Source organism: Sturnus vulgaris, chromosome 14 (genome assembly GCF_052056855.1).
Source record: "Sturnus vulgaris isolate bStuVul1 chromosome 14, bStuVul1.hap1, whole genome shotgun sequence".
In the NCBI taxonomy this organism is placed as follows: Eukaryota; Metazoa; Chordata; class Aves; order Passeriformes; family Sturnidae; genus Sturnus; species Sturnus vulgaris.
The window spans coordinates 18,179,288-18,205,666 of NC_142256.1; the positions used below are offsets into that span (position 1 = coordinate 18,179,288).

The 26,379-nt window shown below is 43.7% G+C and overlaps 1 protein-coding gene across 13 annotated transcripts in view; it reads right to left on the bottom strand.

Annotated features, from left to right (window-relative positions):
- MAMLD1 (mastermind like domain containing 1) overlaps positions 1-26,379 on the bottom strand; it is a 273,107-nt gene that overhangs the window by 18,823 nt on the left and 227,905 nt on the right. For all 13 annotated transcript variants that reach the window (XM_088173279.1, XM_088173280.1, XM_088173283.1 and 10 more), the window contains one exon: positions 22,886-24,607. In XM_088173279.1, the coding sequence (XP_088029405.1) occupies positions 22,886-24,550 (1,665 nt within the window). In that variant the 5' untranslated portion in view covers positions 24,551-24,607. The remainder of the gene's footprint in view (positions 1-22,885; positions 24,608-26,379) is intronic.

Here is a 26,379-nt window from a genome sequence, read left to right on the forward strand (position 1 = left end):
CATTTCGAGCTCTATCTCAAAAATCCCTGATAGCTTCATGTGAATTGCAGGATATTAGCTATAGGTCAGAAGTTGGGATCCCCCCATTCAACATTATCATATGCTTGGAGCAACTCTGTTTTCTATCAAGCTGGAAAAAAAATGCAGCCAATTTACCAGCTGCTGTAACGCCACATGATAGGTGAGTGATAATGAAACATCACTAGGTGTATGTGGGTTCATTAATCGAAATCAACAGACCAGTAAAGAAAGATTTTCAGGCACATTCACACAATGTTCCAAGCTAAAAACAAAGAAAACTGAACATGGAATTTCTATGCAGATCAGATATGACTTGCCATAAATTCAGGAGCATCTTCTTTGAAGCAGAGACTGCTGTTCTGGATTACAGCAAAAACCAAACAAAGAAAATAAAATAAAACAAAACAAAAAGGCAGGGTAAATTAAATTGAGAATCTTCAAAAGAACCACCAAAAAGAAACAGAGAATAACCGAGTGACTGAGAATAATCAGCATTAGCTCTGGGGGTCAGTCTTGTCCCCGATCTTTCCCTGCATATGCTGGCAACAGCAGACTGAAGGTCCTGCCTCTAATCTCCAACACAAGGTGCCTATCTTTTGGCACCTGGAAAATTCATTACTGAGCGGATGTGGTGGATTCTGAGATACGCTCTGCTGTACGCAGCCATCTGCCTCGCAATTAACCATTTGAGAGCTTTTACCTGAGAGTTACTAACAGCCTCAGCAGTCCTAGCTATGAAGACATGAAGAAACTGGGGGTCTGTTTGCAAACACCTCTGGCTCTCTGCTGTGCATTCAAGACTCAGAGGAGTTTAGCCACACAAGCAAGTGTGCCTATGGATACAGAGTGGAGGGTGAGCTCATTAGACTGTAAGCATGCAATCTGTCAGAAGAAGTGGAAGCTGGGATCATTACAGGTGAATTCCCAAGCCTCTAAAGGAGATGATCTTGAACAATGAGTTTGTTTCATTACTGACTCCCAGGACAAAAGCCATTCCTATGGACTTGGGCTCACATGACCAGGTCCAGTTTCCAGTTCTGTCATACAGAGATTCCTCATGTGACTATGGGCAAACAAATTCATTGCTCCCTGTCTCAGTTTCCCTCCAAAAGGAATTAAAGTTCCTCCCAGATAAGGGGAATGAGGGAAATTTCCTGAGGCAATGTGAGGGTTTATGTCTGAAATGCACCTTTCCTGTGCCCTGGGGTCATGACCCTACAGACCTGGCAGAGCTGCTTTCCTTGCTGCTCACCAGTGAGAGGTGGAAGGGCTTTTCCTGCTTCACTCCACATACAAGTCGTTGTCATGTTCTCTCTGCAACTCTTCTCCAGGTCTGGCCACAGCTGGTTGCATCTCAGAACAACACTAAACAACACAGAGCTGTAATGATCCCCCAGGGGCTCTGTGCAGGTCTGGCTGCACAGCCAATGGAGTGCAGCATGTTCCAGCCACATGCTCCATGATCCCATGACTTGACTCTTAAGTCCTCAAAAAACTCTGCTTACAACAACTTCGGACATCTCATCACCTGGAGAATCCCTCAGTGTCTAGCTGGAAGTTGTGTGAAGAGAGCTCGGTGCTGGAACAAGTCAGCCCTATGTTCTGTCTTTACAAAAAGAAAAGACTGGCTGAGGTAGTTACATGTGAAAATCTTGGGCTCTTCCTGCAAGTCCTACTTGATATTTTATTATGACAACTTTTACTGCAGGGAGAATGGTCCAGTTTCACTTCACATCCTCTCCCACATCCCTGTATTTGCCCTGCTCCATCCCCACTATACATCCTTCTCCATCATTTACATGGCAGATAGTTTTCATTCAAAATTTATCCATGATGAGAAAACCTTCCAAGTGCCTCCAAATACCATCTTCTCATGTCAGTCAACATTTCCCTGAAATTCTGTGGGATTTTGGTGTCTCTTTCACTTAAGATAAGAGGAGTCTAGGAAACACATGAGTTTGAACATTTGGCCAGCCACATTTTTGCTATAAGAGGGAAGTGCACAAAAGAGGCTCAGAGGCTGGAGCTCAGCCATGCTCCCTGCAGACAGAGATGCTGCAGAGCACTCACACGTGTCTCTTCTGCGGAGACACCGGAGACACCGTATGTCAACAGTTAACTTTCCTTTGTTCCCATCCAAATGATTAAGCTTAGAAGCTTGCGTGGTGACATCACCAGAGTTTAAACATGCTGGATATGGTCCAGGGAGCCAAAGTTATTGCTGACCCCATGGTTACTGATCCACTCCGTAAGTAGCTGATGTCTGCTCTCACTTTATGAATTATTTAATGGGTTAAAGATTGGTCAGATCTTCTTTATGCAATATACAGCGATACATTGGGCAGGAGGACGTAAACATGCATTAACAAGGTTAAAGTAATATACTGTAACTACACTGTTTTCAGCTTGCAGCTTTATTGACTTAATCATGCCAACACTGCAGCCAACAAATCATTAAATCCATTCCATTCTTCTGCTGGTTACCAACCAGAAAAACAGAGGCAGGCAAACACAGACCAAATCTCGGAGAGAGCGGGGAGGGCACTGGGACGCGGGCTGAGGAGAACAGTGGGATCACTATAGAGTGACGGTGGCCTGTCACCACCAGCACGAAGACGCCAAATCTGTCTTTATGGACTAAGTGGTTTCATGGTTTAAAGTGGCACACTCATTTGTTCCTGTTTTGCAATGATTATAGAAAAGAAGAAGGGGGAAGTGGAGAGAGGGAATAAAAAGCAAGCTGAGCTTCTTCATACCGTAATGGGGTGTCTGTGTGTCTGTGTCCATGTGTGTTGTGCATCCTCACAGAGCCACAGACTGCAAACCAGGGCAGGGCAGAGGAGATCTGGGTGTTTGTGGCACCTGAGGGGTCTCGGGCTCTGTGCTGCACTCACTGCTAAGCTGCTGCCAAACACAGGCATGATTTAGAGTTCAGCATAAAAGCAAGGCGACATGGAGCATTAAATTAGTCCTTCCACTGCCCTCCAGGAGCAGCTCTGACCACAGAGAGACATGAGAGAAGTCTCTGCTCTCAGACTGAACTAAGAACTTCACTTGCAGAAAAAGGCTTTCATCTTTGGCCTGGCACTTAGCTGCAACTTTTCAGATCCGTGTTCAGGACACCCAGAAGCTCCCTGATTGTCAGTAGTGTGGAGAACACAGGTCAGCAGATTACTAAAATACTGTTTCTAGGTGGTTAGTTGAAGACATCCAGCTTTGGAAATGGAGCTGTCAGCTTATCAGGTTTGAACCTGTAAGATCTTTGTCACTGCTGTTGTTCCTGTTAATTTTTTGATGGAAATCATCTTCTCTATCACCAATGGCTTGATGCCTGTGCTAGCAGAGCATCCTGTCAGGACACAGGCATATATCTTACAAGCAGGCTACAGAGTAAGAATTCAGCATGAGCTCTCGGAAACCTTCAGACATCAAGGTATTTTGCTTCTTTTACTGATGCCTATTTGTCAGCTTTCTTCCAGTGCAAGAACATGAAATAAGCTCCCCTTGTCTGGGGAAGACTCAGCTACACCAGGAAAGATCCCTGGCCCATTTCTATTTCTTATGAAAATAAGAAATGGCCAACAAGTTCCCTTTGCTTCACCTTCTGCGTACAAGCTGCTTAGAGCTCCCTGTGAGAATAACTAAGATTTTAGCATCCTACCAGTGCAGGGGCTTGGCAGATACATTTCCACCTTGTCCTGACATACACCACTCCACACCTTTTTGAGCACCACCATTATTTGGTTTATAGTTGTTTTCTTTAGACCATTCTCTTCTCACAGTTTGAGTTCCAAGCTTGCCTTTTTTTATTTACTAGTCTCCAGATCCCTATCACCCAGAGATGGCTCCAGGCTCCATGTATTGCAAATAAACATTACTTGGTACAAGAGTCAGCCAGAATTCCTCTTGGAAACAGCCTTCAAGGAAGAGCCTGTCACCTGCCTCTCACCTGCAGTGTGGAGACAGTGGAATCAAAGGTGCTTCTTTCCAGCCACCACACTGGAATAACAGACAAAAACAAAAACAATTTTTGAAAGTCAGAAAGTCAAAAGTCAGCTATTTAAGGCACCTGTGTGACTTTCAACTTAATTTACTTTTATATATTGGATCACCACAGCTGCTGTTCCCTCCACAGACTGGGAATAAAGGCAGCTCCAGCAGGCAAGGGCCAAGCTGTTTTCCAGGCTTCCCTCACTGCAATCCATCCACTACATCTTGGAGGTGCACATTATGATGACCTGAAATTACTCTCTAAACATCTTTTCCTCCACCGGCCACAGGAGAAGTCTAAATGATGGGAGCAGAAAGATGTATCCCAATCAGTCACAGAGGAAGACCGACAACAGAGAGCACTGAACCCACAGCTCACAAGGCTGAAACCAGTGCTTAATCACACAACTATTTTGTGTTTTTTCTGGGGTACAGCAGCCCCAGCTCCACAGCTTGTTTTCAACAGAACCACCTTTGCTGCACTTGGCCAGCACTGCCTCCCTCCACTGAATCCCAGCTCCGCAGCTCCCTGCCAGCCTGCACCCACCTCTCATTCATATGTGCTTGAAGGCCCAAGTTTGCCGTTCGAGGACTGGTGTGATGGACTCAGCCTGGAGAGCACCTTATCAGTGCCCTGTGCTTATCGGGAATGCAGAAGAGGCTCCACAGCTGCAGTCATTAGCGACAAGTGGCTTCAAAGGGAAGTGACAGTTGTGCTAATGTTTAAGGACCGACACACCCAGCCAGAAGTAAAACACAAGTTGGGCTATTTATAATCACTGATTCCCAAGTTTTAAAATAGCACTGCTTTTATTTTTATATTTTTAGGCACACTGGTATGTTTAAGCAACTCCATTCGCAGGCTCTACATCAAACACATCTCAGGCAGTCTCAGAAATGACACTTGGGACTCTATGCCTCCCCACGGAAAGTAGATGTGAATTTCTTTCTCCCCATCACCCCTATCTCCTTGGCAAATGTGACTACGCCTATTTCCATGTATTTACATACAGACTGCCTCTTCCAAAAGCACAAAGGAGGGGCCATGCAGGCTTTCTCTGCATATACCCAACGAAAGCAGAATAGCAGAGGTGCTCCAGGCTGCAGTACGTGGCCACACGTATGCTACTCTCATCAACAGGCACTACAAAGCCTCTGAAGGAGTTAATGGGTCCTATATGAAAGCAATACTGTTTGTTTGTGTTTTTCTTAAAAAACAAAGGTCAATATATAGAACTAGTCAAACTAATCAGGGCTGGAGGTCTGAAAGGAGTGCTCCCTCCAGCTGCAGCACAGCCCTAGCTATTTGTTCTCTGCTCCCTGGTGCCAAAATGTACCTTGGTTGTAATTTCTTAATGACTGGAGCATCAATGTCCACTTTGTAGACCAATTATAAGATATTCAGGGCAGGAGAAAAAATTCCTTGTGCAGCCAAGGTTCCAGCAGACTGCATAGGTGTCAAATGGTAAATCGTTGGGTGTTTTAATTGCAGAGTTATTTATACCCTGGAACTTGCTATTAACATAGGAAAAACCAGAACCTATTGTTACCCATAATTAAAGGGATTATTATAGGACTAAAAAAGCATGGATAGCCCCAGCCAGACCACCTGTCTTTTGGCAGTGGTGACTGTCATGGGGAGGAACATTAAACAGAGGCCCAATCTTAAGGTACTTCAGCCAAGAAGTTCAGAGTGGTAGTCCCAACATGTGAACCCAAATTTCTTTACTCAGTCTCACTCCCATCACTCCTCTGCTCCCTCAGGCCACAGGCCTGGCATTAAGGAGGGGAGCTCCGAGGAGGGGGTACTGCCGGGGTCCAAACCCATCCTTCCGTATCAGCAAAGCCTTTCTGACCAAGGCGTGCACAGATAAGACACATCCTGGATTTGGCGTGGAGTTGCATAACCATCCTGTTAAAATTCAGGATTAGCAGGTTACATTTTCATTTGAGAGATCATTATCTGCCCCAAGAAAGGTTTCAGATTTCACCAGCACTAATCAGGAGCCACAATGGATTTCCGGTCTCAGCAGAGAGGCTCGAGAGCCTTTGTATGTTGTAGAGCCAGTTTCAATTGAAAGCTAACTGGCAGAGCTATCATAGCTGCATGTTAAACAGATTACGGGGAAAAAAAGTCACTGCCATGCTACTGTAACTTATTTCTACAACTCTTTCTTATAGACACAAATCCCTCTGAGCACTGAAGCATCTCGTAGCTACACTCCCTTTTCCAGGAATGACACCCCCAGTCTCCCCAGTGGCACTGAGCAATGATCCCCATTACAGTTCTGTTGTGGTTGGGATTTTTGTTGAGGTGAAACAGGTGGAGAAACAGGAATGGCCTTTGCGAGGGTTTCACAGAGATGTTTCTTTCAGCCACTGTGTGCACAGTCCTTGAGCTCAGAGGCAAAGGCTTTGAGTTAAATACATGGGGGTTTTACAAGGGTGGGGTTAGGGTGTAGGGGCCAACAGGGAACCAGGGTGGGAGTGACCAAAAGGCTGACAGACAGAGAGAGGGCAGGGGGCTGTCCTAAGGAACAGAACAAGGGCTGTCTTGACCTGATAGAACGGGATTCGTTATCAAAAGGAGATAACTGAGAGGCTTCTCCTGTCTTTCTAACTGGGAGTGCCTCTCAAGGTCTCCATAACTCCCCATTTCATTATTAATTAAAGAGGCTTCTTTTAGAGATTTTAAAATTAAATATTTGAGGCAACTGAATGAATACAAAATGATAATCAAAAGCATTTACAAGACAATTTTCAAAATGCAAGCCATTCCCTGAGTCCAAAGTGTCTGAACACGTTTTTCTGAAGTATCTTGGAGCTAGCAGAAAGGAAATGAAGTTTTCTTGGCATGGCTTGTCAGGAAACTGAGTTAGGAAAGGGATTTTTCAGCATGGATTGGTATCCTGCTGGCTGTTAGCAGTGGGGTTGGCTGTGATTGAGCCATACCAGGTAGAGTGGGGATGGTGTACCTGTTGGAACTTTAAATAAAAATCGTTAATTTTGAAGGAAAAGGTTGTTACCTTACGAAACTTTCCTTTCTTTCCCCCCTCGTATCATCCCCCCCTTTGTACTAAAAAGGAATTTTGGGAAGAGGGATTGGTAGCTGGGTAGCAAAGGTATGGAGAAGCATGGCTGTGGGAGAGAGACCATGGACGGGAAAGGGAGGTAGGAATTTGGGGGAACATAAAAAAAAATATAAGATTTGGGGAAATTTTGAAAGAGTTTGACTTATTTTGTGGGTGGAAAAAGGGGAAATTAGGAGGGAGGTAGGGAGACAATAGGGATTGAGAGAAGGCACTTAAAGGGGTGTGACTTATTAATTTGGGAGGTTTTGGAACTACAGGAAAGGGCTTCTGCTTGCAGAAGGGCTGGTTGGTGTTTTGTGTTGTTAGTCCTTTTGGGTTGCTGTTGCGGCTTGATGGCTGTTGGTTTTGGGTTCCATTTCTCTGGCTGTTGTGTGGGGAACCTCTAGGACATGGGTAGTAGTTGCAGTTTGGTGCATGTATGCTTCCTCGCACTGGGACTCAACCAGGTCCTGTAACATTGGCTATTTGGGGGCCTTTTCTCCCTTGTACTATATTAAATTCTACAGTCTCTCCATCTCCTACACTGCGAAGATATTTTCTGGGGTTATTTTTTTTTATTGCAGTTTGATGGACAAACACATCTTCCTTGGTGTAATTTCAGGTGATGAATCCGTATTTATTTCTTACGTTGAACCATTTAACATCTCCTAAAAGTTTTGTGGCAATGACTTTACTTTTGTCAACTAGTTTGTGTGCATGGCTGTGTTGCTGGACGTGCTGGTGTTCGCAAGGTTGTTGCTGGCCGCAGAACTTCTGGTGCTGGTGTTGCTGTGGGCGGGAAGCAGCGAGTGCAAAGCCCGAGTGGGACGAGCGGTGCAGTGCCTGCGGTGCGGGGCGCGGTGGCGGGGCTGGGTGCGCGGGGCTCAGCGACGGGCAAGTGGCACGTGGCGCGTGGCTTCCTCCGCTTTTCCCTTCAGCAGCACAGGCGTGGGGGCAGCACACTTGGTTCGTAGGCGATGCGGCGCTCTGGCGGTAGCAGTGCGGCTCGCGGGGCAGTGTGGCGTGCTGCAGGCGCTGTTGTGAGTTTCGCGGATCTTCCGAGGACAGACTGTTGTTCCCGGCTCCCGTTTGGCTTGGAGCCGGTGGGGTTGCCGAGAGCGGCCCTGAGGCGGCCGCAGCCCGGGCGGCGGCAGCGGGGCGGCTGCAGGATTCCCGCGGTGGCAACTACTTGGCACGGGCATGCCTGAGGGGAGTAGCGGCACCGGCTGCTTGCACCGCGTCTTGCGGTGCCATGGAAACCAAGGCGAGTATGTTCGCTCCTGGATTCGCAGAGCTCTCCAAGCTGTGTGATTACAGCGGGTTCACGAGTGGGGCTTTCGACTAGCATTGCTGTAATCTGTGAGTTGGGGGCTGCTCCTCCGACCTCCTAACTCTCGTTTTTTGGGACCGGGACTGTGGGACTCAGAGGGCAGAGTGTGCCTGGAGGCAGGGTCCCGAACTGGAGGCACGGGACTTGACTTGGACAGAAGGGGCAGAAAGGGAGACTCCATGCCTGCAGCCACGCAGTCTCTGCCATCTTGGGCGCTTTCGGGCGGCCACGCATCTGCGACCATGCAGTCGGAGCTTTCCTGTGACAGGAGACGGGGTGTAGAGACACAAATAGGGGAACACGGAGAAGTTTTTGGCTGGGGTTCAGCCTTTTCTGCAAAACTTTGAACACTCGTAGTAATTGATAGAGACCACAAAGTTGCAGCACTAGAAGGTCCATATTGTTCAGCTTTTTCTAAGCATCTTCTAAAAAATCATGGTTTAGAAAGGAGTCCCATGAGATATCAGAATAATATTCAGACAATCAGTGTACGAGAAACTTCCAATCCTCCCCTCCTTTGAAAAATAAGAATTGTTTTGGCGAAAAATTCCTTTAAATTGTAGATAGATTTCCCACTGAGGGTAGATGGTTCCTACCTGCATTTCACCCCAAGTCTTTTCCCAGCACCCGAGAGTAAAAGAAAAAGCGAAAAGTGCCCCAAAATTTCAAACTTACCACAGTGTGGTTAGAAACTCTTTCGGGGTGGTCTCAGGGTGATCCGTCCCTGTTCGGGCACCATTTATTGTGGTTGGGGTTCTTGTTGAGGTGAAACAGGTGGAGAAACAGGAATGGCCTTTGCGAGGGTTTCACAGAGATGTTTCTTTCAGCCACGCGTGTGCACAGTCCCGGAGTTCAGAGGCAAAGGCAATGGTCTGGGGTTTTGGGTTAAGTACACGGGGATTTTACAAGGGTGGGGTTAGGGTGTAGGGGTCAACAGGGAACCAGGGTGGGAGTGACCAAAAGGCTGACAGACAGAGAGAGGGCAGGGGGCTGTCCTAAGGACCAGAACAAGGGTTGTCTAGACCTGATAGAACGGGATTCGTTATCAAAAGGAGATAACTGAGAGGCTTCTCCTGTCTTTCTAACTGGGAGTGCCCCTCAAGGTCTCCACACAGTTCTGTGCCTCAAAAGAAATGTGTCAAAACCCTGCACTGGTGCCCACCTCCTGGTTTAGGCTGTTAAAGATATAATAAAAAATAAGCAACAAACAGGTCCAGAATAAAGAGATTAGTGTGCCATGACAGCCTGTGCGTTGCCCTGCACTGGGCTGTATGCTCAGCAGCATTTCCCATTGGAATGCTGTCACTCAGATAGAGCATCTTAGTACAGGAGGTGCATTGGCCTAGGACAGTCAAGTACTACTGATGCCATATTTATACCTGGGAGTCCAAACAGACTAACAGGAGCGTCTGTCTTTTTGGATAGAGAGGTGAAAGACTTACTGACAACTGGCTTTACCAGATAAGTAGATTAGGCTTGGGTTTACAGTCTTCAGTTCTCTCACTGCCTCCAGTCCCTGGGCTGCATGAGTCAGTAGAACTGGAGGGAAAAGATTCACAAATTCTACAAGTTTAGGAATTAAAGAGACATCGCTGAAGCTTGCCTGTGGCACTCAATTCCAGCTGAAAAATTGGGTTGACATTGCTGCTGGAGGTGAACAGAACTGAGAAGGCTAGCTGAGTAGCAGGCAAGCAGAGCCCCTCTCTGCAGAGCAGGTGAGCACAGTGCTTCCCACAACTTCATTGCTCCAGCATGGAAACACTTTTTTATATTTTTAAATCCAGGAGTGAGAGCAATTAAGAAAACAAACTGTTTCCTGAACAAACATGAGGTTCAGACAGTTTGGGATTATAGATACATGCAAATTGCAAGTCTGACCTGAGCAGTTTTTGAGGGCTGGAGCACTCTGCGAGTTCTCCAAGGCTCAAAAGAGCTTTGCCTTGAATAGTTCTTGGCAAGACCATTTCGGTGTCAAGGCTCTTTTACCATCACCAAACTAGCTCCAGCTGACAGTTACACCACCTGGCAGGAGGCTGGGAGAGCTCTGTAAAGGGAGTGGCAGCTCTTGAGAGCAAACCTCAAATATCTTGTAAATCCTGCTGCAGGGAGTGCCACATCACAGGGGGCTCGTTTGAAGGCTCTTCAGGTTTGTCTGCTCAGACAGGATACCAGTGGTGGATGACACCCTGCTGCCTCTCCTGATACGATGCCACCTGCGCCACCTGCTTGGTGCTGCCCTGCCCCTGTCCTAGCAGCTTTCAGAAACCAGGGCACCAACTAACCCAGGAAAAAAACAACAAAACATCAAGTTACACCAATTTTTCCTTAATACTTTCCTTTCTGCTCCCATTTGCTGCAGGGCTTGAGGAAAGAGTACAAAGACTGATAAAAATGAGTCCACAAACTTCTGATACTCTGCCCCCAAGTTGGGAGGTTTCCAGGGGCTGGAGCAGGGGCTGCCTCTGGAGTCAGCTGAGAGGAGGGAGAGAATGCAGGGGAGGGAGAAGGGGAAAAAATGAACAGCTGCAAAGCAATTAAGCCTGCCTCCCTGCCGTATAGTCCAAAGCAGGAGACAATCTAATTCAGCCTGGTGCCTCTCTTCCTTCAGCCGTCTGGTGCCTGCCTGGTATTCAGGAAAGGGGCTGTCTGACTGCCCACTTTGTCTGACGAACCAAAGAGGCCCTTCCCAGCCACAGTTTCCAAAGGAAAAAGATCTTGGCTGGTGGTGTTTCTTCTTTTCTGAGGAAAAACATGAACAGAATGAAGTGGCAGCAGCTTTATAACCTTCTCCTGCCCTTCCTCAGCAAACAACCAAAGTGGAGCTGGAGCAAGAAAATGACCCCGCTGGCTCTCCAGCTCAGCACTTGTCTCCCAGAACAATGAATCAATTGGTGTCCCATCATTATTGTGGTAACTGTATCTTTCACAAGCAAGATTTTATATACAGATAGAATAGTATGTTTTCTGCTCATTTCCTTCCTGTCATTCCAATCACAAACTACTGTTAAAAATAAAATGCATTTAAAGTCTGTAACATTTGCAAGCATGTGTTCCAGTTTCCCAGCTGAACGGCTGGGCTTTTGTTTTCTGCCCAGTAAAGGTGTGGAGAAACAGCGATAGAGGGGAGCCTGTGGTGCAGCTGGGTTAGAAACTCACATGTACAGAAGGTCATCTCCTTTTCATGTTCCTAATATCAGGGATTACTTTAATTCCTTGTTCTGGCCAATTGTTTTGGTTTATAATCCATGGCACAGGATTCCTTCCAGCCTGTCTAAGGTGGTACTTGTTCTGCTATTTCTTCAGAAACTAGCAAAAAAGGTTTTATTTGGAAAATGTTAGTGAGGCACAGCAATAAAAGCCATTTAGTACCCAATCAGAGGAGCAAATAGGGTCTGTGAGGAGAACAGAGTACAATTCAACTCTACTTTCGGTTATGTTTGACAGTAATCTAGGCAGCAGGTACATACCTTCCCCCAGCTTGATCAAGGCATAAATATGCAAAATGTGTATTTTAAATGCAGCTAGACAGCATTTCATCTTATGAAATGTCTCGATACTGTTATCATAAGTAGAAAAAAATAAGAAATCATAGAGAAGGCAAGATTATAGCCCACATTCTGATAAATGCTTTATAAAGGATAAAATTTGAAGATTATTATTTAGTTCTCCATTAACTAAAGCACAGTAACTTTAGCAATAATTCACCTTCATGAGATAAGAACTTACACGTCAAATGACTCTACTTCTATTTGAGAGATATTAGCACACTTTGGGGAACTGTAGAATCACAAATAATGACATCAAGAGTCTGACACTATTCCTGGAGAGCTTGTACTCCCAGTTACATCATCAGGAATTTGAGATGTGTAAGAATTGCAAAAGCAGATGTTACTCTTCAGCAAACACCACAGGTATGGGCAGTCTGCATTTCTGCCTTAAGCAAACAAGAAAAACAAGACTATTAATGAGAGAAAACAGCACCAGTTTCTAACTGCATGTATAAATAGGCATTAACACCAACTATATTCCTGAAGTGACTCATTACAGTGTAAAGAAAACTTTTACAAGAAACTTCATGTTGTTTACAAATTTCCCATTTACATTTTGTTTTAATTCTTGCTTTCCCACTCGTAGCATGTGCCCCAACCTCAATAAAGATCTTCCAGAGATGGAAATTTGATGTTTAAACTAAAAACAGAATCATCAATATTTACTCTTTCAGTGAACTGGTTCTCTACTCTTCCTGTAGTCAAGTAACTAAAGCAATGTAAACACCGACCTTCTTATCAAACCAAGCCAAGATTACTCGGTGTTGTGCTGGTGCAGGAGATGTAGGCTGCTCTGGCAGGGCTGGGTCCGGGACGGGGCAATCAGTGGCAGCTCTGCCTTCCGCGCTCCCTGGCGCAGCCCTCAGCACTGTGCTAGCGCCGAGCCAAGGGCGAAAAATACAGCAGCAGTAGCTTAATTCCAGGTCTAAATGAGCTCAGCAGGGAATCTAAACAGCCAAGTCAATTCCGAGAATCTGCACTTTTCAACCTCGTTCTGCTCCTTTGATCAGACTGAATTTTGAGCTACAGCTCTTAATGGACTAATAGAGGAAGTGGGGCATTTCTTGGGGGAGGAGGGAAAAGAGAAAGAAGTATCTCATACTCATCATGCAACTATGCTGCTAAACACAATTCCATGTAGAAAACTAAAATGCTACTGCAGAAAGTGTGCTCACTGAGCAGGAAAGGAGGAGAAAAGGAGGTTGTACGAAACAAAATAATAATGGTCATATGATTGTTCATTCATTGCTTAAACACAGCCTTCAGAGCAACGGGGAGAGAAAACAGAATGCCCGAGTACAAGCGCCCGGTAAACTACCCTTCAACACAGTGCTGTAACTGTTTATTCTTAATGCCAGAGAGTAAAGGAAATACTAAAGACAATTGTGCAAAGATAAGCCTTCAAAAGCCCTAAGTAATTAAGCACTAAGAGAAATTGATTTGTTTATGACAGGGATACATACTACTGATATTCCAGGGTAGTATGCCCTCATCTTGCTGGAAAGGGAAAAAACACATTAACATTAGGAGCTTGTTAATCACAAAAGAGAGGGAAGTGTTTTGTGAAGATCTTTTTCCCCACTTGCTTTTTTTATTGCTGTGCTTGAGAGGATGGGGCAGCTTTTCTTCCTGCAAGGGGCAAATTTTCCTTCTGCAATTGATGACTTTAAAAAACAAACACAAGACGACTTCAAATAACCCCTGGACTGATTACAACACTTATTTATTTGTAAAATGCTGGTACTAACCCCCAGAGGGAAAAAAACCCCAGCAACAACAACAACAACAAAATCACCAGAAAAGCCAAAAATAATTAAAATGTAAACTTGAGCTAAGGCAGGAACAAATGCATCAAAGCTTCCAACTCCCTCTCTTTTTTTGCTGCAACACTCATACAGCATTGTCAATGACTGCTTGGCCTCTTGCTGCACCCTTCTGCTCCACCTCTGGAGAGACTTTGGTCTTTCTTGAGCACACAAAGCTTAGATACATACATGATTCACTCTGCTCTCAGAAATAATCCTGCAGCCATCCTGGAATGACTTCCCACTGCGTAAATTTTAGGCGTGCATGTTTGAATCTTTACAAGATCAAGCTGTTAATGTAATGTCTTAGGCCAGGATATCACACAATTGTGGCTACATTAAAGGGCTTAACCTCCTTGTGGGTCTCTCATCAATTCTGTAGTGGGGAAACATAGCTCAGCACAGCTTGTGCATAACCTGCATTCACATCTGCATCTGCCCGACACTGATCCAAGGAATTGTATTTTCATTAATTCAATGACAAATGTTAAATAATTTTGCTGGTTACACTGAGAATATTATTTATACTGAAGTAATGCATTTACTACCTTCATTCTTTAACATTCCTATATGTATAATTGTTAAATTATATGTTAAATTGCAATACAGGATTACTTCTTATTAATGATAGTGCTTTTCAGAATTATATACTGATAATGATGATATTTGCTTAGATGTGATATAAAAAATTTAACTTTAAAACATGTAATAGAGTGACTAGCCTTTAAAGCCCTAAGAAGGGCTGCTGCATTCTGACTGTGGATTTCTATCAATTATTAGTGCTGACTGCTTGAAATATCCACAGTGCTTGAGACAGAAATATTACACAGCCATCAGGACAGACTGATAGGCTTCCTAAATGTACAGTTTTTGAAAACAGCTCATAATAGTGTTTGGCTTTCAAACCTTAATGTTAACAGCTTTGATGGGGCTGCTTCTAATTTGTATTTAAGACCCATTACCTCTTCCTCAAAGCAATCTTCATGAAACATCATTTGTTCTGGGGAGGTATTTGCCATCCAGTGCAGCTCTGTAATAGCCGTTAATTCACCCCATTTTGCTTGTTGCTGTATTAATCAGCAAACTGTGAATCATCCCAGTGTTTCCAAACTCACAGATGTATGAGAGAATCATCGAGGCCAGTTCAGTTTCTCTCCCCATTCAGTCCCACAGACAATATCAGTTCCTGTTTACAGCCACGGCTTTGTTTTCCCCCACCCACACAGTGAAATTTCTCCAAAATGCCCAAAGGAAAAAAAAAAACAAAACCCACCGAGTTAATTTTACCGGGAAAGTTATTTCTAGGTATTGCATCTGAATCAAAACATGTTTGTACTTTGAGCTGGTGTGCAGCGTTCACTGCAGCCGGGCAGAAATGACAGAGGAGCAGAACAGGAAGGCAAAGGGGCTTCTCCTGTCACCCTGCCCTACTGGAGCACCAGCTGGAGCCAGGCACGGCATTAACAGCATCCCAGGGACTCTCCTACCCACTTGTTTGCATTTATTCTGTTTCTTAAATTGGACTTTGGTTCTGTATATATTTTTGCCTTATGAAGTACTGAAATAATTTTCAGACAGGACAATAACAGATAGAAAGCACCCCAAAAATCAAGGGTAGATACCATGCTCTAACAGTATCACTGAGGAAAGTATTAAAATTATTTATTAATTTAGGCATGAAATTTGAGGCAATCAATAGGGCATGATTTTCCAAAAGCCAGGCTGCTTTCAGTTCAACACAAGCTCCCCAAACTTGAAAGAGACAGAAAATACAGACAATGTACTACCCTAACTTCCAAAAGCATGGGAAAAATGGAATGAAGATGTTCTGATATTAATGGGGATTTACAGCACAGTTGAAATGAGTTGGGTGTACAACAGGATCATGGAAACCATTTCCTCATTCCTATTCCTCAGCACTCTAGGCCATTAACTCACCTTTGCAATGTAAGAATTTCGGGTATGCTCACTTGTAAGTGAAGATGTACCTTACCATCACTAACCACTCTACAAGCTGTTATTTTTAAGAATGATACACAGAAGTAGGTTATGACATTCATCCTGAACCCAAGCAGTGAGAATGTTGTCAAGTACTTCCCTGGATTCCCAGGATGTTTAAAACTTCATTATATCCAAGAGCACAGTTGAGAAAATATGTATGTTCAAAGTCTTTTGCTCAACTACTTTTAATTAAAGATTTCTGCATATGGATTTTTTTTTTTCTAATCTGTGATAATAAAGAAAGCAACATAGGTTATGTGGGAGAAAAAAAGGCAAGAAAATCTGCAGGTGGGGCCTGATTCAGCTAATGTTTAGCCCAGAACACTTGTGAACTGCTACCCAGCTGCCTGGAAAACCTGAGAGGAACTGTCCACCGGGGCTGGCAGGGTCAGATGGGTTTGGGTACAACTGGCGAATTAGACATTTTTCAGGATGATAGTACCACCTACCTTTGGGAGATGAGGTTGTCTCCCATCCTGCACTGCAGAGTATAAGGAAGCATTTGTCTGTTGCTTAGAGCTGAAAACCACAAAAGCAAGGGATTTTCAGGGGTCATACAGAATCCCCATGCCATGGCTCCCCCTCCTCTGCTCACCTAGGGCTCTGCGGCCATGCCTGGACTGGAGCAGGGACAGAGCCCCGAGACACAGCCGCTGTCTTGAGCACCTGGAAACATTGCAAACAGCCTGTCAGGCTGAAATGCAGCATCTTGCCCTAAATTTCTCTGGGGTAAGTCACATTTCCCTCTACATGTTCACAGCACATGAGCACTACTTCCTCTTTCTACACCCTGGACAACCCTCCCTCAGCCCTGCAGGCATCACTTCATTGTCCTGCACATAACAAAGAGAGAGACTTCCCCAAACGCCTTCAGCACCTCTCAGTGTTTATTTACACTGTTTACAGTAAGTCCTCCTGAGCCTCTTTTTTCTTTCCAATTGGACTTTAATTTGTCCAGTGTGAGATTCCCATAGAGTTGTCTGTGTCCTAAATGCTCAACTGCTGGCAGAACACCTTCCATTTATTAAACAGATCATAACCAAGTGAAAGACACGTCTATAGTGACGAAAGCGCTGCAGCTTTGGTGTAGTGTCCACACTAATTTCAGATCCAAAACGTGGGTGACGGTGAGAGTCGGGGAGGATGATCCCCAGATGGTGTTTACAAGGATTTGGTCTATTTACAAGTTTCTCATCTGTAGACTGCTTCCCCCAATGATATGCTATGTGGTGTCCAAGAGTGCTATCAGCACAACAGAGAGCTAAACTGGAAGGAATTATGAGTGCATTAGGCAGAGCTGTTGGAAACATCAGTACCTGCAAGCATCTTAAAATGCAAGCCAAAGAAGTGGGAAGGTTAAGACATGGCTGCAAGGGCTCCACTACAACAGGAGAATGCTTTGAAATACCCAAAACGGAACACAAGAAGACAACACGTGCAATTAAAAAAAAAAAAAAAACAAAAAAAAACACTGCAAAAAAGCAATGAGCTCAGAAGATCAGATGTTAATTAAAGTTTGTTTATCTTAATTACTGCACTTCTGAAAATGTTGTATTACTGTTCACATGTTGAGGCCAAACACACAATTTTGTTCCACAAGCTTACTTCTTACTTTCCAAAATTTATCTGACGTTACTTATTCACAGGGGAGGGAAGAGAGAAGATGGCAGTTGATAGCTTCAGTCAAGCTCCTCTCAGACTCTCTTGAGAACAGAATAGAGAATCTCCAAGTTTGAAAAAATATCAACTCACTTGCAATGCACAGATAAATATAAATTCAGAAATGACCATTCAAGAAGATGTTTTTGCATCTGTGGAGATGTCAAACTCCAGGCTCAGCCTTATTTCTCTCTGTAATCCAGATTCATCACCAGCTTCCTTTATTCCCCTATTCAAAGGCACTTAATTAGTGGAAGGGCTTGTTGCTTTGCTTTCAAAAGCTCTCCATCCCTCAAAGGCTTTGTTTTGGTATTGTGCTACCATTGTCCTTTGAAATCAAATCTGGTTTTCTCCTCACAGCATTGGTAAAATAAAAAAAAAAAAGGTAGTATTTAAAAAACTTGCTTTCCAAGAAATAAGAAAAGGGAAAGAGAGAGGGAAGAGAGGAAGAGAAGAGAAGAGAAGAGAAGAGAAGAGAAGAGAAGAGAAGAGAAGAGAAGAGAAGAGAAGAGAAGAGAAGAGAAGAGAAGAGAAGAGAAGAGAAGAGAAGAGAAGAGAAGAGAAGAGAAGACCAGGAGAACTTCATCCAAAGTAGCTTTAAAAATAAGTTTGACATCTGAAGAAAAAGGATAGGGGATTGAAACTGCAGATAAAATCTGGCCAGTACTTTTGGTTTTATTAATAATGCATGATACTCTAATTGTTTTATGTTTAGGAATATGCCTAGTGATATCTTGGAAATCCCAAATAGAACATTATTTTCCCTTGCAGGAGGGCTGTATGTACTCAGATGATGCAGGTTGTCTTTCTTGCTTTTCCAAACTCTTCACGAACCTGCATCAGAGCTTATAAAAGTGCTGCTGAGTCAGAACAGTCTTACCTAAGAGTCACAGTGCACTGACTTTTCACAGGCAGAAATAACTTCCCATAATATATGGCACCCAGAAATCAGGCCATGGTATTACAATTTCTTCATATTAATAAAAGGTGTGTTTTGTATTCCATTATGGTTATTTTACCTTTGACATCTAACCTCTGGGTCAGTGTGCTCTTTATAACATTTCTTCTTCAGTTTTGTTTCTATATTTAGAAAAGTTATACTCTGAAAGAAGATTTTTTAACTTAAAAAATTATATTTAATCTAGCTCAGAAGTTTTGATGTCTCTCTGCAACCTATAGTTTATTCTTCCAACTCAGATAATGTATTGTTATTGTATTGCTTTTACCATAGTCAAAGAAATACATTGCTTTTCAAAGGGTATTTTAGTCTTCAGCAAGTTCTTCACTCTCTCATATGCAGTCCTTAAGTAGTAAAAATACAGCCACTTTCATTGTAAATAATATTAGTTTTCTCTCTGTCTCTTCTCTTGTAATTTTTTCTCTCTCAGTATTTTTGGCAATGGAGATGAAACAAATACCCTTCACTGACAATCCAGTGTACAATTCTCTGGATGTAAGCAGGAATGCAGAGAGCTCTAAGAACAGCACATTTGGTTCCTAGGGTGCAAGTGGAGCTCAGAGACACAGCATGTCCCTCCCAGACAATGGCTGTTTATCACCTACGTACCCCCAACAAAGCAACTTTTTCAGCTCTGTTTTGGTTCTCAGCATTTCACACACAGAGAAATCAGTGGGCAGTCCTGCCCCTCCTCCCTGAGACTCCCGAGTTTTAACTCAAATCAACTTGGGCTTTGAAACGAAATAGCCACCCAAAGGTTTTATTGTATTCCAGCCTGACTTGAACTGTGAACATCACCGGCTGCTCTTCCTACCTTCAGGGAGGAGGGGATTCCTCCTTCCCCTGCACAGAACCCTGTGTCTGTCCTTACACTGGAGGAACTGGCAGAAAAGCTCTTCTGGAAGTGGGATGTTATTATCAGCATTGCTGAAGGCAGAATTGGGCCCAGCGTATCTGACATTCGAGAATAGCAAATCTACAAGTACAAACTATTTAGACATGAAAATCAGGGAGATGCCCAACAAGTCAACCTGCCTGGGCAAATGCAGCTTTTCGTGCACCCAGAAACAGCCAATAAAGTCAAGTGGTGAAGCTTTACACCTGAAAACAGTGTGTGATAGTTCTGGAGACTATCTTTGACTCTGGCATTAACTACCATCTTTATATTCGGGATTTATGAGTCCGGACCTTTGAGTATAATTTCACTCACAGGCATCAGCCCTATAGGAATAAAATGAAAACCTGCTCATAGCCAGGGAGCAATGTTAGCCTCACCAGGCTTTGCGCTATCACGCAATGCAAACTGTCAGCACCTCAATCAATACCCATCCATGCTCAGCAATAAAGATAGTGCCAATAGTGCTTCAGATGGGGGAGATTAGCCCTACCAGATTCAGCAGTTGTCCAGGCAAGACAGGATCTAGGACACAGACTGATTACACTTAAAAGCTACATCACTAACAACAAAAATGGTAGAGCTGCGATGCACCAGCAGTAACTCTTTTGGAATGTGGAGTGTTTGCTTTAATGAAACAGTGAAACAACAGCAAAACGCTCATTCTGGGTCTACGGCTGCTGCTCTGTTCTCCATGTTGCTGTGGCCGCTACAAGGATCAAATTTCATGGTTTATTATTCTCCCTCCAACTGGCCACCATCCACATTCTTCTTCTGTACAAAGCCGCACCTCTCGCTCCAAAGAAGAGAGACCTACGCCTTGTTTTTATAAATTTTAGTTACATTTGCAAACACACACAGAGAGGAAGGGGATGACCTTTAAGCACTAAACATTTCAGAGAATGCTGTTATTCTTCTCTGAGCAAATTTCTGTGAATTCGTCTAAAAAGGGGCAATTTTCCACACGAAAATTTACTAACTTTTGAGATGCAGAAGTTGTCTCCCCTGTGTTCTGAATCTTTAACATTGTGCCTTTTAATGGAACAACTGCTCTATGCTTGAAAAGTCCTATTCATCACTTGCCTCAGAAGAGAATTGGCACTGAAATTCTGCAAAGCTCAAATTCAGCTCTGGATGCACTGCTGGAAATCAAAACCACAGTCACTGGGGCTACTTCACATTATGGAGCAAGATTGGTACAGAGCAGGTGGGGTCCAAAATTCAGTACCAATCTCTCAATGTAAATAAGAAATTTATTGCAGACAAATAACAGATCTCCATGCTAGATTCCAAGAAATGTAGTATCTCAGACTCAAGGATTCCTACACAGAATAATTTTCCTATGTAATGTTTCTTTTAATTCAGCACTCAGGATCCATTTTCCTCTGTGAGATTTGCAGTAAAGTTATCAAAACCTTGCAAAATGCTCCACTCTTGAACATCCACCGTCTTTCTTCAGCAACTCAACAGACTGTAAAACTGAAGCACTGTCATCTGGTGTGTAATTATTGTCTTCCCTGTAAAATGAGGAAGGCACCATAAGCTTACCTAACTAGTCTGAAAATGTAAAATGCTCATCACCTGTAATCATTGTCTTAACTGTCCCTGATCTTTATTGATAGCATCAAGATTATAATAACTCTCTCTCTGACAATGAAAATCAGCTGAAAATGCAGCACAGGCAGAGCATCAGGAAACTTGCTTGAAGAAGAAATATTTTTGCCAATTAGACAGGCTCACTTCAGGATTCTACTTTTTTTTGTGTCTAATCAGTGATGCAAGGGGTTCAGAGGTATAAGACTAAAATGCAAAGCAGAGAAAACCAGGGCATAGAAACCTCAGGAATCCAACAAGGATGTTCCAACTTCACCGACTCAGTGGTGAAGCAAAAAAAAAATAACCTCAAAGGTTATGGACGTATGATCAAAAGTGATCATGTCACTGTGGTTAACAACTTATTAGTCCTCATGCCAGATACAGGAAAACACCATGAATGTATTCTTCACCCACACTTGCCTCCAGAGTAAAACATCCGGTGGGCAGTAATTAATGGAACTGCTGCACTTTGCTGCTTTTCGTCATGTCTATCCACAGGCCTGGATCCCAACCAGCAAGACTCTCTACTCTCTGTTTAATCTGGGTCCCACCGGACACAAGCAGGGTCCTCTTGTGCTTAAAGCAAAAAACTGCTCTAGATCTTTGTTGAATAAGGGGCCTTTCACTGGTAACCCTTTAAAGAGCACTAGATGTGCCCCATTGTTGCCTGTTCTACATCTGCATAAGCAAATTCAGTGAGCCACCAGTTCTTCCCTGCTGCCTGCTTTAGGCTACTGCATGAAGTAAGGGAGAATGGAGTGCGCACAACTCGGAACAGAGCGAGTTGATCCTGAAGCGGCACAGTGGCAATGCGCCTCACTGACTTACCACTCAGAAGCTGATATTTAGTAACTGTCCCCTATTTCTCATTGCTATCACAGGACATTATGATATTTAGTTACACCAGTGTTAACACCAAGATTGATGAAATCCCCCTTTTAAAGAACCAGTCACTTTGAAGGGAAGAAGAGCAAAGAAGACCTGGCTCTAGAGTGCATTTCATACTTCAGCTTTCAGGCAGATCCCAGTAGAATTTCAGCGATCAGTCTCTGCTTTGCTGGGGAGAAGTGCCTCTCTCAGTCCTTCCCAAGTTGCTGATGAAGTGACTGTGTGCACAGCTAAGCAGCCTGGAAGAATCTTACAAAGTGTTGGTTCAGCCTAAGAAAGCGCTTGGTTTGATGCTGAGATTCAGTTCTTTCCAACTATTTTTCCAAACGAAAAGATGTTTATTCCTCACAGCCAGGCTGCTCTCAGACCCAGTTCCTGAGCCCTTCCCTGCTCCCAGGACCCTGTTCACAGTACATCTCTCTCATCTAGGGTAGTAGCAGATTCACACCTCCCACTAAGTCTCACGGAGAAGGTCGCTGGACAGAAACCAGCCTCACTTTCGCTAGCTGCATTTTTGCATTTACCAGCTTGATTGGTATCACAGATCACCATGGGTGGGGAATGGCCCTCATCCAAAGCAAGAAATGGCTTCTGGCAAATCCTAGTAACAGGTATTTCAAGTCTGCCTCTTTGCTATTCAGGAGCTGTACTGTTTGACCTGCTGTCCATGAAGGACAAATTCTAACTTCACTTCTCACCCCAGTTGATCTTTTCTAGCCTCAGAAGCATAACACAGAGATGAATTTGTTGAAGAGCTCTAACACAAAAAGAAGATATTCCCTCTGAAAAGATAACATGAAACATGCAATGAGAATATCTCTGGAGCTTATAATACAAGAGACTATCACAAATACATGTAAAAAAATTATTTTAAAATAGCACAAAGTTCTCCACCAAGCTAAAACAGGCAATGCATAGTGGAATGATGGTACCTTCTTAGTTGAATAAATAAATAAATGTACTCTGATAACACCAGAGATTGTTACTGCCTTGTCCATGCACTGTGCACATCTCAGAAATTTAGTGGCATTGCATTTGAAACACAAATGGAAAAGCAAAAATAAGAAAATAAATGACTTGGTATTTTCACATAAGCCATGTAAGATAGAAGACAGGTTCTCACCTGTCTGCTTTGAGATGGCAGTGTGGCAGCCGGCATCTGTCTCTGCATCCGATGTGGCTGCATTAGTTGTCGGAACTGCTGCTGGAGAAACTGGCTGTTGTTGGTCTGTTGGGACTGCTGTGTGGTTGGAGACTGCTGCTGCTGCTGCTGTTGCTGCTGCTGCTGTTGAAGATAGTGAATGAGGGACTGCTGTCCTTGTCCTGCTGTCAGAGGAGACATTTTTTGAGTAGCTGGCTCTGAGGCAAAGTGAGACAGTGGTTTGGTGTTGTTGAAAGAAAACTGGTCTTGGTTAACAGGGCTCTCATTCACCAGACCTGGCTGTAAGCTACTGGATGGCTGTTGCATAATTATGTTCATATTTTTGGTCTGATTTGAAGTCATTGATTTAAAAAGTGAGTTCTGCATACTCGAGTTCTGCATGCTGGTGGGAGTGATGTTAGAGATTAATGTACCTTGAGGACTGAAGGGCTGCTGATGCAGAGCAGGGCTTGACAGCTTTTCTGGCCTGTATGGTGGAGAAGGTCCAGTATTTGTGGAGGCCATACTGGCAACCAAGTTGTTCTGTGGGCTTTTAATGCTGCTGGCTGGCAAGCTGGCTGCTGTCAGAGAAGGCAGCATGGAGCTCTGAGGGCTGAAGGGCTGCTGGCTCAGAGCTGGACTGGAGAGCTTCTCAGAGCCATAAGGGGGAGAGGGGCCATTGGATGGGGTACTGCTGGAAGTCATGCTTGAAAGTAGAGTGTTTTGAGGACTCTGAATGTTGTTTCCCGGTAAATTATTAGCAGGCATGCCGGACACTATAACATTTTGAGGACTGAAAGGTTGATGGTGTGGGGATGATCCTGCTCTGTAAGGTGGAGAGAGACCAGGAGGAGACATAGTAGGCCAGCTGGGAGCCTGTACTTGCTGTTTGGTTCCAGACACCTGCTTGCTGGCTGCCAGCTGCTTTAGCTGCTGAGCATGCCAGTTGGAGCCAGGCATGTTGGGCAAGGGTACTGGAAGCAATGGTGGTGGCTGGTTTTTGTTCTGAGCTGCTGTAGAGATGGGTGATGCAGCGGGTTTGTTTGAGGGAGGAACTTGGAAGTTAGCTCCAGCAGATGATGGTCTCATCTGAGGGGATCCTCCACTGGCTGGATTGCAGCCTGGAGAAAAATCTTTGTTAGCAACATGGTTCTCCAAGTGGGATGTCTGTGGGGAGGACTTTGGAGTTGTACTTATGTTTGGTTGGGAATGACTCAGACCAAGTTGATCTTCAGCCTTGCTGCACAAAATCTTTTCCAGATCCAGGTCATTGGGAGAAGGATCAGGCATTTTGGTCAGCTCTTCCAATAGATCTTGCAGCTCTTGGTCCACAGACTGTAAGCTGTTTCCTTTCTCATCATAATGGACAATGTTGTTGGTTTGCCCTTCTATTGACCCCTTCTGATTTATTTCTGTGTTAGGTGGCACTAAGAACAGGGAGCCAGTGCCACCACCATTCATGTGATTGTTTTCGAGGAGCACTGGATGCCCTGCAACTCCCAGGGAAGAAGTGCTGTGACCAGTGGAGAATGAAGAACTTTGCATTTCTGGACATGCCATGCTGGGATTGGCACCTTGGCTCATGGCAAGGTTTACATTGTCAAGACAAAGTCTTTTACTGTCATTTGGGAAAGTGACATCAGGCATGCCACTGGAGGCAGGAGAGCTATCATCTTCCAGTTTTCTTTTGATGGATCCCTGTAACTGTGAAAATATAAAAGGAAGATGAAAGAATCTATTATTGACCACATTCTGACATGCACTGAAGCTCCACTGGGTTGGAGATAAAAAATGTTAAATCATACAATTAAAAAGGCAATCATGTGAGACAAATTCAATCAGGATTTAAATGTGTGCAACTTCACCAAAATGAAGAGTTATAGTCAGACAAAAGATAAATCTCATGAGTTGGATTTAAAACAGATGTTAAAGCTACAAAATACTGTCTGTCATGTGAACTGTAATAGAAGTTTTTAAAATAGTTTCTGGTTACATTTCAATTAAGACATTATACTCCCTGCATAACAAACATGTCAACATTTTATGACAACATTTTTTAGATCTAAATGGCAAATCTGAATGAAACCCTGGGCTGAATTTAGTGACCTTCTGCTAGTGACTCGAATTAAATTCAAACGTGAGACAATTAAATTGTTTTACATTTTTAATAGGCCAAGCATCTGAAATAACTAGGATACTTTCTAAACAAACCAAAACAAAACAAATTTTCAGCTATCTATCTAAACAGACTTTCAGACTTCCTAATCACAGATGTTTCAAATTCCAGAAAGAGTAAGTAACAGCTAAACTTATTAATTTTTGTTTATTCTTCTGTCTAAGGCATTGTGAACTTCATTCTTTTGAAGGATTACCGTTCATTCATAAAAATGGATGTGTTTTCAAAATACAATTATATTAATATCTTGATCTACAAGAAATCATGAAGTAGCAAATTCATAAATCTTAGGGAAAAGAAACCTCCCTTCTACATATAAAGAAAGTGAAACTGAAAACAATGCTTCTCATACTATTCCAAGATATGGCAATCTCTTCCACATAAAATCATCTATGGCTTTCAATTTTAACAAGCATGACCTATATGTCACAGGATTAATCAGACCTTAACATTGCTGCTTCAAGTTAAGGGAAATAAGCATTATGACCTTGTTTATCAATAGAGGGAAGCAGTAGGTAGAAAAGTATCTGATCAGCAATGGGAAAATTAGAGAACACTGGTTCCTCTAAGCCAGCTCCCAGCAAAGCCTCTCCCAGCTCTGGGCTACAAGTCCATGTGCTTCCCATCATGTAGTGCTATAAAAAAAAAATCCCATCTCATAAAAGCTCATATCACCATAAAAGTTCCCCCCACCAACCCCAGCATAACCAGATCCACTCTAGGGCTATGCTGCATATGACCAACTTCTAAATTTTACATTCATTTTTAAACACATCACAATTATGCCTCAGTTACTGCACAACTGGAGTTTTCAGACAACAGTGTCACAGCACTGTCATCACAGGGTGTGTGAAGGCTGCAGGGCACAGGGTGGGCACACCATGTGCAGCTCCTTCTGCACTGTGCAAACAGCTGATGTCCACCTCTAAATTCAGCCTATCTTCAGGAAATCGCCCACAAACATGTATGTCTCTGACCTGGGAATATGGCAAGGCTGCCTGGTGGATCACTCAGCTGGTCTCACACCTCTCATCACTTACTTCTAAATTGGTGGACAGAAGGGCAATGGCAGATTTGTGCCTAGAGTTGCTGAGGGTGTAGATGCAGTTTGGGATTAGTATCAGATATTGTCATGCTGGTATCCAGTTCACAGAGACATTTGGAAGACAGTGAGATGATACGAGCTGGTTACCCATGATCATCATGCTAGGTCTGCAGACTACAATGAGCTGCTGAACAGCTTTTTAGGAGGTGTTAATCTATCCTCCATCACCAGACACAGCAGCTTTGGCATTGTGGC